Genomic DNA, 14,399 nt, shown 5'->3' with positions numbered 1-14,399 from the left:
TCTGAGAAGGATGACGATGTAGCGGTTAGCACGTTAGCATGTTAGCAGCTGAAGGCCTGGCTTTGTGTGTTTTGTGAGTAATTTTGTGTATTTTACTCGTTTTGTGTGTGGAGTCATTTTGTGCGTTTTTAGTGTTGTATGTCATGAGTCAGCAAAAATATATATATGCCTCTAGAACCACACAACTACACAAAATGATAAAGTTACACAAAGCTCCAAAAATCCACAAAATGCCTTTAAAAACACACACGCACACACGCGCACACACGCACACACGCACACACGCACACACGATCCATTAGATCGATGAATCAATTTATATTCCTACGATACAAAGTTCTCCTTACGGATGACATTATCGATCAATCGATTGTATTGATACAAAGAAGTAATGCATTAGATTTAAAGGGTACCTGTAGTGTAAATGTATTTATGAAAAATTGTGTTTAATGTATAACCAATAAACAAAATATGTGCACCTTTTTATTACAAAAAACTTTTTAGAGCGATTTTAGACCTTGGGGCACAAACTATGGAGAGCCAAAAAAAAAAAAAAAACTATGGAGAGCTGTCATTTTGGACAGGAGCCTCCGGACAAGGTCCCTGTTGAGAGCCCCCCCCCCCCCCCGCTCGCAAACCAGCCCCCTTCTGGCAGGACCGCACAGCCACAGATGGCACAAGGACAGTAATCCAGGCCCCGCCACCCGCCAGACAGCACGAGCCACGGGACGAAGCCCCCCATTGTCACGCAACCAACCGACAGCCACCCCCCACGAGAAGGAGACACACCAATGGCACACACGTGATGTAGTGCAGCAGCCCCCAGCCAAGGGCGCCCGAACCCCCCCCCAGCAAACAGCCGCCGCGCAGACGCCATAATGACCCAGCGTGCCCACCGCCCAGACTGGTGCCACAGGCCACCCCGGGCCAACACACCGACGAGGCCAGCACCCAGCTACAACAGAAGAAGAGAGGTACCCCATACCCCGCAAGGCCGGTACGGCACGTAGAAACCCAGCAAACCAGTTCCCTGGCCATACATCCAAAGACCTCCAAAAGGCCAACGCCACACCCGACTGAACCATTAAGATGTATGATTGAATCATTCTAAAATAACCAATATCATCCAGGATTTGAATCATTGTTAAAACGAAGCAATAGACCCCTAAAGCCATGCATGCTGGTGACTTGGAGTGGCTGTAGGTGTGAGTGTTTGTTCATTTGTGTGTTTCTCTGTGACGGTGACAGACCAGTGTTGTTTAAAGATTAAAGGGCGTACCCACCCAACGCCCAATGAGGACGGATGGATGTTGCCTCACAGCTGGAGGCTTCAGCTTTGATTCCACTTCCTGAGTGTTGCCACAACGCCAAGGAACTCTGAAAACCTACATTTGTTTTCCTTCCTGTTGGTTTGGAGAGTTTTAAAAATGTCATTATGAAGTTTAAAACGATCACACACAAAATGCCTTTAAAAACCCAAAATAACTAAAAAAAAAAAAAAAAAACACAAAATGCCTTTAAAAGAACACAGAGAAAAACTAAAATATTCACTAGGTCAGTGATTCTCAACTGGTGGGTCGGGACTCAAAAGTGGGTCGAGGACCAGTGCTGGGTGGGTCGCAGACAGCTGGTCAAAAATAAATACTTAATAGGGATGTAACGATTCACTCAACTCCCGATACGATTCGATTCACGATACTGGGTTCACGATACGATTCTCTCACGATTTATTTTACAAAATAAGACTGTGGAAAAATGACTGAAAAATATTTCTTTATTTTTTGTGGATAAAACTAGAAAATACTGTACTATTTTCCTATTATTTTTCATTGTCAAAAGAATCCATTGATAAACTATTCAAAACAATGCTATCTAACTAAACATCTTGAATGAAATAAATAAATAATACAAATGAAAAAGAAGCCTATTAATTTAAATTCTGGTTCTACAGTAAACAATGCAAAACTGCATAATAGTTATTTTTCTTTTTAAATGTGCAACTGAAAATGTATTTTGTGCCTTAACAATTGGACTTAAAAAAAATAAAAGAAATTGAACTGTTTTTACGTCAGATATTAGTTTGGACCAGCAGAGGGCGCTGGTAACCCAGTGGTCGGTTGGCATGCAGCTAAGTGCAGTGAAGAAGAGATGCTATGCTAGCAGACAGAGCTAATATTAACGTAACTTTTACATTTATTCACGTAATATCATAGATATTCTTTTGGTGCAAAAGGGGTAAGGAATCATTTATGATCATATTTAAGAGTATAACGCGGCCAGAAAGAGAGTAGTAAGAGATGCCGCCTGCTGCCGACACTTATGGACGAGAGAAGGGATAAATATATAGCGCCCTCTGCTGTTTAAAAAAAGTACTGCGATTCAATTTTCAGAGCATCGATGTGTACCGTTACACCTATGAATCGATTTTTAACTGCCTTACGATTAATCGTTACATCCCTACCAGATACGATGCGATTCACAATACTGGCTTCAAGATACGATTCTCTCATGATTTATTTTACAAAATGGGACTGGAGGCAAATGACTGAAAAATATTCCTTAAACTAGAAACTACAAAATACTGTGTTATTTTCCTTTTATTTTTCATTATCAAAAGAATCCCTTGATAAACTATTCAAAACAATGCAATTTAACAAAAAATAAATCTTAAATGAAATAAACAAATAAATAATACAAATGAAGAAGAAGCCTATTAATTTAAATTCTGGTTCTATAGTAAAAAAAAACAAAAACACTCAAAATGGCTCTAAAAACACAAAACGATCAGCCTTTCTCTGCCCATTGAAGCGAGTCGTGAACGATGCTGGACTAAAAACAGCCTCACTTTACTTTTTTGTCTTAATCTGCAGTATTTTCTTTCGTTTTTTTTTTTAAAGCCAATACCAGCAGACCTGAGGGCAAAACTGTGCTCATAAAACAAAGGTAAAGCTAATAAAGCGTCTCCACTGGGAGCAGAATGAGCTTCATAAACTAATAAATGAAGCTATGACAGATTGGGATCTACAGTCTGTGGCTTATTCTGGTTCACGGTGAATTTACCCTTCAAAGCGGTGAATTCAGACGTTATTTCTTTTTCTTCTGTTGATTTGCTTCCGTTGGATAGTTTGGCAGCAGGTATCAGACGAAAGAGTTTCTATTTAAGGTTCAGAAGAAGACAAATGTGGAGTCTAATCACAAACTAAAGGAGAAGTGCTTCCAACACCTCCGATAAAGTCACCACTTTCCATTTAGTAAGCCAGCCAAAGGAAAGACGGATATTTATCTCTAAGGACCGACTGTTTCACCTCTTATCTTTGCTGAGTCAGCAAGTGGAATTAAACCTCTGGGAACGAATCAATCTTTAAGGCTTTCTATCTGAGCTGAGATCCTGTCATGACTTTTCCTCGACACTTAGCGCAACCATTGCTATAAGACGACCTGGAACCTTCTGCTCCAACCGTCCCAACGTCCCTCCAACGAGGCCCGCTGTAGCAGCTAGCGCACGTTAGCATCAAACCAGGACGTTTCAGTCTGTGAAAGGTTAATTTAGTTCAGTAATGAGTGACATAATGCAATAATGCAGGTCATCCAAGGTAATGTTTTTTTTTTTTTTTTTTTTTTTTAATTTAGCGTTTCAGAACACCTTTATCTGGCTTCTGCTTTTCTATGATTGTGAAAAAAGGAAAAGAAATTTGGAACTTATTTGGAAATATTGTTTTTTTTAAACAAAATTAAGTAACCTGAAACATGCTTGTTTTGGGAAAATGTCTTCAACGCAAATGTTAATTTTCACACAAAACCTGACGTAAAAGGACGCGATGCGATATGACTGTAATGACATCTGATTAGAAAAAGAAAAAGAAATGTGCAAATTGACGCGGAAATGTGTAAACTCTGAAATGGAACTGAGGAACGTTTCGTGGGAAAATATCACGCATTTAAATTAAATTTATCTTCAATGCACGTAATATTATTATTATTATTATTATTATTATTATTATTATTATTTTTAACACAAAATCAAGAGGAAATTGCAAGAAACATGCCTGTTTTGCGAAAATATCACATTTAAATGAAATTTATCTTCGATGCAAATGTCAATTCTAGTGCAAAATCTGACGTTAATGGACGTGATACGACTGTAATGACATCTGATTCAGGAAATGAGTCAAAATGGAAATGTGTAATCTAATGTGGAAATGTGTAAACTCTGAAAAGGAACTGATTAGTGTTTCAGTGGCTCTACTGATTAATGCGTGATAATTATTGTAGCCATAACCCTTTGTTTTTGTTTTTTTTTGCGAAGTTCTTTCTTTATAGAAGCATAGGGTAAGATCTAGAAATCAGACTCCATAGTGACACCATGGTGGTTAGTGTAACTGCAGCCATCAGCCAAGCATCAACTGTTTACAGCTGATACTAGAGGACGGATACCCGACGACAAGAGACGAGTCGGGTTCGGACAGATATTTAGAACTGGTGTTCGGGTTCGGTCACATAATGTCGTTTGCGCGCAGTATTGCAACTTCCATTCCTGCTACAGCTGCTGTAGCCCTGCAGACTGCAGCTTTATCTGTGACAGTGAGAGCAGTGATCCGGGGGCAAGGAGAGTCGAGTAGAGGACAAATATAAAGGAATACACTGTTGAAATATTCCTTTTTCTGAACAATAACATGGGTTATACTTATTTTTGATAAATGGATTATGGAAAAAGATCCGATGGGTCTCTTGCGTGCACTGCGCCCGCTTGAGTTTCACTTTTTCTTGATTCCCGTGCACTGATCTGATGTTGACATTAACAGTTGTTAATAAAATCTTTGCTAACCACTAAAACAAACGTAAATATGTCATTTCTTTAAGAAACTAAAGAAACATTTAAATATTCCTGTTCATCAATGTGTATTCTCCTATTTTATGATCATTTTATCAAACCAATTCAAGCTGCTCAATGGTAGAAAAACTCATTTGTTGGTTACAGTTTAACAGCCTATACTGTGAGCTTTTATTGTGAAAAATAATAAGTTGTTTTAGAGTGAAACAGTTCACTGTTTAAGTTAAATTGACCTCCTGAAAGGCACTGAAACACAACTTTTTTTTTTTTTTTTAAACACAAATTGACAATATAAACAACCATTGAAGTGAACTGAGTCAGAGCTGCAGCAGAATATGAAGCACTTTCATCGCTGTTGGGTTTTAATAATACATGAATAGAGTAACACGTCGGATCAGTGATCCTTGAAACAAGAATCAAAAGCAGCAACGAGACGCCTCGACTCCAGAGCGTGGAAAGAAGTTCCCACATGAGAAATTAAAAAGCCTTTCAAACTTAAAGAACGTCTTCATTTCATGTCTGTCTGAGTCGTAAACATTAATGACCTTTACTTTAGTCACCAGGACACTTCTTGACTTGAGGAGATTTTCTTTTCAAACTCAATTAATCTGAAGCCAAACTATTAGTGAGTCATGGGTCAAAGTCAGACTGTGAAGGACACTTTTAAATCTCGTGTTAGTGTTAGGGATGTAACGATTCACTCAACTGGGTTCATGATATGATTCTCTCACGATTTATTTTACAAAATGGGACTGTAGACAAATGATGACTGAAAAATATTCCTTTATTTTTTTGGGGGAAAAAAATACTGTATTATTTTCCTTTTATTTTTCATTGTCAAAAGAACCCCTTGATAAACTATTCAAAACAATGCAATTTAACTAAAAATAAATCTTGAATTAAATAAATAAAGGAATAATGCAAATGAAGAAGAAGCCTATTAATTTAAATTCTGGTTCTATAGTAAACAATGCAGAAGTGCATAATAGTTATTTTTCTTTTTAAAAGTGCAGCTGCAATTTGTATTTTGTGCCTTAACAATTGGACTTAAAAAAAATAAAAGAAATTGAACTGTTTTTACGTCAGATATTAGTTTGGACCAGCAGAGGGCGCTGGTAACCCAGTGGTTGGTTGGCATGCAGCTAAGTGCAGTGAAGAAGAGATGCTATGCTAGCAGACAGAGCTAATAGAAAAACGTGACTTTTACATTTATTCATGTAATATCATAGACATTCTTTTGGTGCTAAAGGGGTAAGGAATCATTTATGATCATATTTAAGAGTATAAGGCGGCCAGAAAGAGAGTAGTAAGAGATGCCGCCCACTGCCGACACTTATGGATGAGAGAAGGGGATAAATATACAGTCGCACTATATTTACGTCAGATATTTGTTTGGACCAGCAGAGGGCGCTGGTAACCCAGTGGTCGGTTGGCATGCAGTTATTCTAGCAGTGAAGAAGAGATGCTATGCTAGCAGACAGAGCTAATAGAAAAACATGACTTTTCCAGATATTCACGTAATATTACAGATATTCTTTCGGTGCTAAAGGGGTATGGAATCATTTATGAACATGTTTAAGAGTAGTAGGCAGCCAAAAAGAAAGTAGTAGCAGACTCTGCCCGCCGCCTACGTTTCTGGACAAGAGAATAAATATATAGCCCCCTCTGCTGTTTAAAAAAAGTACGGCGATTCAATTTTCAGTGTATCGATGTGAACCGTGATACGTATGAATCGATTTTTAACTGCCTTACGATTAATCGTTACATCTCTAGTTAGTGTTCGTCCAGAATACTAAAGAAATGTATGAAATAAGTTGAAATAAATAGTTCAAATCTATCAAGAAAAAAGGCAAACATGCTAATGACAGTCAGGTAAGTGAATTGTTGATAGCAGCGGATCTTAACTAATTTTCTAGTGTGATGATAATAATATAATCCATATGAAGCTACTGCATGTGGCATTATTGACTTAATATAATCACATTTAATAACCTGCTACAGTAGCAACATAGTTGTTAAAATGTAGGGCTGTATTTCTCATTGTATTCCAGGTTAAAGGTCTGAACTTTTACCGTTACTGCATTACTAACTTTGGCCTTTACAACACATCTGTTGTTGATGACTTGATCCACAACATCTGGTTATAGACCTCCAAACTTTAATTAGACTTAAGGTATTCCGCTGTGTATGGGCTTGGGTAGTTGACATTATCAGGATACATAATAAACAGAAGACTCTCCTGGTCGTCATTGATCCGAGACGAGAGAGTCGACTCGTATGGATCTGCACCACCAATAAAACGTAACTTTTCAAAAATATCGTACCCTTCACTGTGAACCAATTACTTCCCTGTTTGCCTTTGCATCTATAACGTATTTTGAGGAGCTTTTCTGTGACTCATCCATTGCAATAATTCACCATTTCCTCTCAAAATTCAGGGATTGGCTTGTGTGCGTACGGTTTGTTTTGCTGCTGCTTATCGCCAAAATGGCGACTTCTGGGTTGAAGACTCTCCGTGAAAACCTTCTATAGGCAATCTGAAGTATTTAACATTGATAAAGTTTCTTCTTTTCTTTTTCTAAGAAAAAAATTGCAAATTCATATTGAGTTGAGTAACAGCTGGAAGGGCTCCGGCCCTCAGGTCAAAACTGTTGCAAACCACTTATTTGATCAAATTCTGCAGCCTTTAAATACTTTTGATATCAAACTAGTCCTCTATTGATAAGGTTAAGACTGACCCATGGACAGACAACCACTACCAGGATGCGCTACTAAGTTGGTGGTGCTGATACCACAGCGCACCTTCAGAGGTCTGGTAGGAGTCCTGACTCTGCAGGTTTGAAACCTCCTGCAGCAACAATCACAGCAACTTCACACAACAAGGAAAAAGTAGCAGTTTTATACATTTGGGGTCGATCATGAACGCGCACTGAGCCAGAGAGCGCGCACGCGTCTCCAAAAGAAGCGCGTAAAGAGCCTCAGTCTCACCTTGTTTGACACACTTGAGTCTCAGCGGGTCTTTGCTGTGTTTGACCACGGCGTGCACGTCCCTGGTGGTGAGTCCGGCCACGGGAGTGTCGTTGACCTCCAGCAGCAGGAGCGGCAGCGGCTCATCCTGGCTCTGTGCCCCCCCGCTGAGCAGCTCCACGACCACCGGGAACTGTCCGTTCTCCGCCCCGCCGCGCAGCTCCAGCTCAAGCCCCAGACCTCCATCCTCAGCCCTGCCGGCCACCCGCTCCTGGACTCTGGTGCTCCAGTGGTTCCTCCTCCTCTTCAGGCTCCTGGACATGGCGCACAGCGGGCGGACTCACGCGCTCACATGTCGGAGGACAAGTTCGCTCCGCTTTTTGGACTTTTACGCAACAATGTAGCGACTCTCACTTACACACGCGCACACACACACACGCACAGCAGCTGGATCATCTGCCTGTCTTTGCATTAAACTCTCAGAGCTGCTCAACTTAGGACGCGTTCACGGACCGCCTCAAGGCTCGGAACTCACAAGTTCTGTGCGTAAAAACAAGTAAGAAAAAGTCACTTTAATATCAGTCATGAATTATGTAATTGTTACCAACAACCACAACAAATACATGTATCCAAAGTTGGGATGGATAAGAACTTGTTGCAAATTTGAAAATAAATTGTTCCTTTTTTTCAATTTTGCACCAAATTGTGCAGTTTGGAAGTATTTTGTCTAGCGTCAATTATGTCATCAATTATATCATTATTGCAAATTTCCAAATTTGTATCATAACAAAAAAAAAATGTGGCCATATTGCCCTGTACTAATCCCAAACCATAAATTACATTCTTTTTTAAAAAACCATTTAAGCTTAAAAGTAAAAAAAACTAATAAAAAATGAATTATGTGATGATTAGAAACCTGTTTGTCAGATTCATGAATTCATGTTGGGTGTGGGATACAAATGTATGTGTATATACATATATATGCATATGTGTGTATCCATAAAATGAAGAGTCCGTCCTTAAGACTGCTCTACTGTATAGTGTCTTGAGATACCATTGGTTATGATTTGGCGCTATACAAATAAAAGATTGATTGATTGATTGATTCTATGGATCTTATTTGAAATAATCCAATAAAAGTTATGATTCATTCATTACATTCATGCTTGTTTTTTATGCTCCACAAACAACTTTAGCACAACTCCCTGCATTTAAACTTTAAATTACATATATTTCTTTCTTTCACAATGTGACAGTCAAAAGACTATAGTTTACAAATTTTCGAGCTTCACTTTAAGGCACCATTTCGCTCGCACCAAGCCAACTGACCCGGATGTGAAGGGAGGAGGAGGAGGAGGGTGATGAAGAGGGGGGAGTGGGTTTTCCCAAATCAGCCTTCCCAGCATCCCAGGTTGCCAGGTTAGGCAGTGTACCGCGCTTGGAGGATGTGTGAACTTTATTTTGAAGGGTACAAAAAAAGCCAATTTTTGCTTGTCTTTTTATTTTTTTTAATCTTTTTTCTGTAGCTTCACCAAACTTGCCAGATTTTAACCCATTTCTGCCACTTTTTCATCAAATTTCAATGTCTTTTCTGCACATTTTTTCCACTTACAAGACATTTTTGGCACTTATTAACCATTTCTTTTTCTACCTAATGTCACATACAGTATGTGGACACATTTTTTGCCATTTTAACCACATTCACAATTTTTCATGCTCATTATTTGCCAGTTTAAACTAATTCTTCTAATATTGACACTATGAACCCTTTTTACCACTTTTCTCTCCATTTGTGCCCACTTTTAACACATTTCTGTGATTTTTAAAATCCCATTTCACCACCATTTTTGGTCACTTTTAACCCATTTTATTTCTGATTAAAAGAAGAATTTCCATCTTTAAGATGACTATAATAATAATAAACGTTCCAGGATAACAGTGGATATTATTCAGATAAATAAATAAATGTGGTTATCACAGATTCATAGAACAATGGACCATCATTTTACTGACTTTATGGATGGACCCCAAAAATCTCTTTATTCCCCCTTATATGGTCCTGTCTCCACATGACTGTTCTTCAATGTTCATGCCTGTGTTCAACCACCTTCAGCCATAGTGGGGGTCCCTGGTCTCTGGAACCTTTATTTTGGAGGTTGTGGCCTGAAAAGGTTGAGAGGAATAACTGTTTCCTTTGGATGTTTCTCAGCAGTTTAGTTTATGAAACCCTTAAAGGGGACATATCATGTTAAATCCACTTTTTTAGCCCTTAAATGCATTTTGATGTATATTTAGATTGTTTAGAAGTACAGAAAAGTTCAAATTAGTCTCTTCAGGTTCTCCGTTGATATCTTTATTTTCTGTTTTGGTCATATTTTTCAATCTGTTTCGATTTTTCTATTCTCTATTACGTTTTTTGAACAATAACGTCACAGTATTTGCAGCAGAACTGCCAAATTAAGACATCGACTCCAGGTCCAACACTTCGAGCAATCCGCCATTTTTATTTCTCGCTTTTATTTTGTAGTCCAAGCTCAAGGATGCAGAAGTTATGAGAGGATAAGTCAAAATGTTCGGTTGTTGGATGTAGTAACCCACACGCTTCATTACACCGTCTCCCAGCATCAGAACCTTTTCGAAGTGCTTGGTTGAGTTTTATTTTTCACAGAAATGTTCCCACATCTGTGGGTAAGGTCATTTTAGTGTGTGTGAAGCACTTCAAGGATGACTGCTTCAACAACCTCCACCAGTATAAAGAAGGATTTGTCTGATTGAGGGTTCAATTCCTTCTGTCTTTGGAAACGATGAACAGAGCACTTCGGTAAGCTGTAAATAATGCTAAAAAGTGTGATAAGACGTCCCTGTCATTGTTTTGTTAGCATTAGCAGTTGCACCGTCTTCATATGTTAGCGCTGTGTGCTCGTTTTAGATCCTTGATGATATGGCCTACGTGATTTAATTTAAGTCTAAAGATTTCATTAGTCATTTCATTTTGCCGTTTTTGTCTCCGAAAAGACTGTATTAAAATGCATTTCGCGACGTTAGCTTGGCGCTAGCGTTAGCTCGGTGGTTGTGTTAGCTCACTTGTTAGGGTTCTGCAGGTTCATCATCTTCATTTTCATCTCGCTCCGCCGGGTCCGACTCTGGCTCGAACATGTAAAGCTGGATGGACAAGTCTTCTGTTGTTGACATTTTGTAAATAACGTGTGAATAAATAATCGTATCTCTTCTATCAAACTACAAAAATGGCCGAACAGGGTGGAGTTGAACCGAGTGTCACCTCTGCAACCTGGAGAGGGGGCGGGGTATGAAGTGTCTCATTTGCATTTAAAGAGACCGCACCAAAACGAGTTGCTCTCAGAAGTACATCAGAAAAGGGTAGAAAAGGGGTGGAGCTATAATAATAATAATTGCAGTTCTGCTTTATATAGACCACAACTGTATGATTTATATGTAAAAAGGAAGGATTTAAAACCATGATATGTCTCCTTTAATTCTGACCTGTAATATCCTAAATCATGTGTTCATTAATATTAAAAGCACCATTGACGTGTCTTTAGCTTCTGAATCTGTCGTTTATTTCTGCTCTTTATCACTTTTAGTCAATAGTTGAATATGATACAAACTGCATCAGCTCAGCATATCAGACTATCATTCGTACCTGAAATGTTTAGAGCATCTAAAGTCACTTTATTAAACCCATTACTTCACAGGAAGTCTGGAAAACTACAGACATACATTTTCTTACATTTATGAAGTCATTTATGAGTCGAAAAGCATCTTTTTGTGGCTCCAAAGGGATTATATTGCTTTGTGTTTATGGTAAACCAGAGGAAAAGGAGCGAGTATAAACAAATCTTTGCTGCTTTTTTCTTCTTCTCTCACACTTTTACGTCCATTCTCACTAATGATGGTTTGTAGCTCAGATGCAAAACTGTTTGAACACAAACAATTGTTTTCAGAGCTTTTCTTCAATGTGTCCGACGTGTTTATGACGAGACATCGCTGACGGATTTACAATGTTTTGCAAAAATAGGCATTTACAGGTTAACCAAACCAACACTATTCCCTTCATTCATCCTATAATACTGAACAGTTGAGTCATTCTCATTAACAACAACAACTTCATGTTTCACCTTGATGTTTAAATTAGGGCTGGAACTTTAACGCGTTTATTGCGATTAATTAATTACAGAAAAATAAGGCACTAAAAAAACCTACAGAAAATTGCTTCTTTTTTTATTGCACTTCAAATCGTGCAGAACTTTTCTCATTGCATGAGTTCCCAGTATACTCATAATACTGATGCACAGACCACAACACAAGAAACAGGAGAACCAGAGAAGAAGTTATTGCTGTGCTTCACGGGCATTAATTTTAGTTAAAAAAAGTCAATTTGTGTGCAAAATGTACAAGAAAGAGTTTGTCGATCACCAAATCCCTTATTTTATTTATAAATATGAGGAAATCTGATATTCATTGTATTTCATAGATGTTGGCTATTCTTTTCCAATTCCAAATAGATAGTTTTGTCCCATTTAAAGAAAAATTTAAAAACCCTTTACTGTGTATTTTTCAGTATTATTCGACTAATGGTGAATATATTACTGTAAATAACCAGCTGCATTTGTGTATTTCCACTTGTATTTCATTCTTATTTAATATTTAACCATTTATTCTTGTTTTTACTTTTATCCTTTTTAATCATACATACAATTTCCATCTTGTTATAATTTCTACTTGGAGCCATTTCAGTAAATCTGATTTATGTGATTGTTTACTTTTTGATGATTGTCTTATATCTCTGAGGTCTAATCCATGATTTAACGCTTTTATTTCCAGGTTTCACAATACGAGGACTTTTATTTTGGTGGGATTGGTGCAACAATAAATATAGAGAAAAAGAAGGAGATTGTTGAACCATTTGCTGAGATTGGTTGTGTCCATTTGCTACAGACAGAGGAGGGATATCGATTGTGTTATTGACTCGTCTGAGAACACGTATCGATGTTTCACTTCTCACCTGAGAGGCTTTTTCAGCTCAGATTATCTTTGGTCTTTAACTCTCCTCATCTTTGGACCGATACTGTTACATCGTAGCGTTTAGTTAGAACAATGGACGCTCGCAGACTTGCCTCAAACCCCTTGAGTCAACATTTTTAAAGGCCTTGGAGATAAACCACCGCCCTGTTCATCAAGACTTTTGTGAAACTCTTCTTTTCATTTGCAACAAAAATGTAAAAATCTGTCCATCGTTGCCAGAAAAGCAAAGTGACAGACGCAGCATTGTTTCTCTGCATTCCAGAGGTGGGAGCAGCGTGGGGAGGAAAATTAAAAAACCAGGAGAGGAGGAATGAGGGAGTATCTGAACCAGGCCAGGAATTCTGGAGGCAGTGTTTGAACAGGGAGAGGAATGCTCTGCGCGTGGCGGAATACGAGATGGGAAGGAGGCGAGAGCATCAACAGCTCAGGGAGAGAAAAGGACTGATAAGAAGACTTCATCTATCTATGCTAGGAGGAGGATGTGTTGACACAAATAGCAGCTTTAACGACTCGGGTCAGTCACATCTCACAGGCCTTGGCTAGGCGTTGGTTGCTAACACTGTTCTGCTACTCAATGTAACAGTTATTATAAGTTTTATACATAAAGTCTGAGATTACATGGCACCTGTCCTTAGCATGAATAAGGTGTCATAAAGGCTGTCATTAAGTTGTTCGTAAACCTTAATCCTTCATTACCCTGACCCCTGACCCCTAGCCCCTAACCCTAACCCTAACCCTACACAAGGAAGAGAGGAACACGAATAACAAGCGTCGGCCCGTGCCTGCCTTTGATTCCCTGTTCAACTGGGGGGTCCTCGAATCCCCCCGGGGGGTCTCATTGAGAAAACACATTCCTTTACTTAACCCCTAACCTTAACCTTAACCCCAACACCTAACCTTTCATTACCCAAACCCCTAACCCTAACCCTAACCCTAACCTGAACCCATAAACTTTCGTTACCCTAACCCCTAACACTAACCTTAACCCTAACACTAACCTTAACCCTAACCTTAACCTTTAATTACCCTAACCTTAACCCTAACCTTGACCTTTAATTACCCTAACCTTAACCTTAACCCATAACCTTTCGTTACCCTAACCCCTAACACTAACCTTAACCTTTCAATACCCTAACGCAAACCATTTTTTAGTGTCATCAGATGATTACTTTTTGAGATATGGCCAATTTTGTGAGGGGGGTATGTGTCAATGTTTGTGTATAGTAACACAGCTCCACCTACTTTCTCAGAATATACAAAAATATCTGCAATACATCATATCTGGTGGACATAACAGCTCCTCAAGTTTGGAAAAAGGTTTTTCAGGATTTGAGTCTGGAGCATGTTTGGTCCTTCAGTAAACAATTTAACATATGCCTCAGCTTCCTGTAATTTGATCAGCTTAGAGCTATGAACATAGACTGTTCACATCACTAATGATTAGTCACATACATGCATTGGTTCTTCAGTCACACCCTCTACAAATGCAAAAAAGTACTTTTGTGACAGATTTTCATTGGCCCATAACTGCATGTGGGAATGTAAGAAAAAATCTAAT

At 38.7% G+C, this 14,399-nt stretch overlaps 1 protein-coding gene across 1 annotated transcript in view; it reads right to left on the bottom strand.

The window, feature by feature from the left end:
- The window catches only part of LOC114465285 (membrane-associated guanylate kinase, WW and PDZ domain-containing protein 2-like), a 61,427-nt gene extending 53,152 nt beyond the window's left edge, over positions 1–8,275 (bottom strand). The window contains exon 1 of the mRNA XM_028450194.1: positions 7,820–8,275. Within this exon, the coding sequence (XP_028305995.1) occupies positions 7,820–8,120 (301 nt within the window). The 5' untranslated portion in view covers positions 8,121–8,275. The remainder of the gene's footprint in view (positions 1–7,819) is intronic.
- Positions 8,276–14,399: the final 6,124 nt, after the last annotated feature.

This window comes from Gouania willdenowi, chromosome 6 (assembly GCF_900634775.1).
Source record: "Gouania willdenowi chromosome 6, fGouWil2.1, whole genome shotgun sequence".
In the NCBI taxonomy this organism is placed as follows: domain Eukaryota; kingdom Metazoa; phylum Chordata; class Actinopteri; order Blenniiformes; family Gobiesocidae; genus Gouania; species Gouania willdenowi.
The sequence above is the reverse complement of the archived record's forward strand: the minus strand, read 5'-3'. Positions and strand labels throughout refer to the sequence as shown.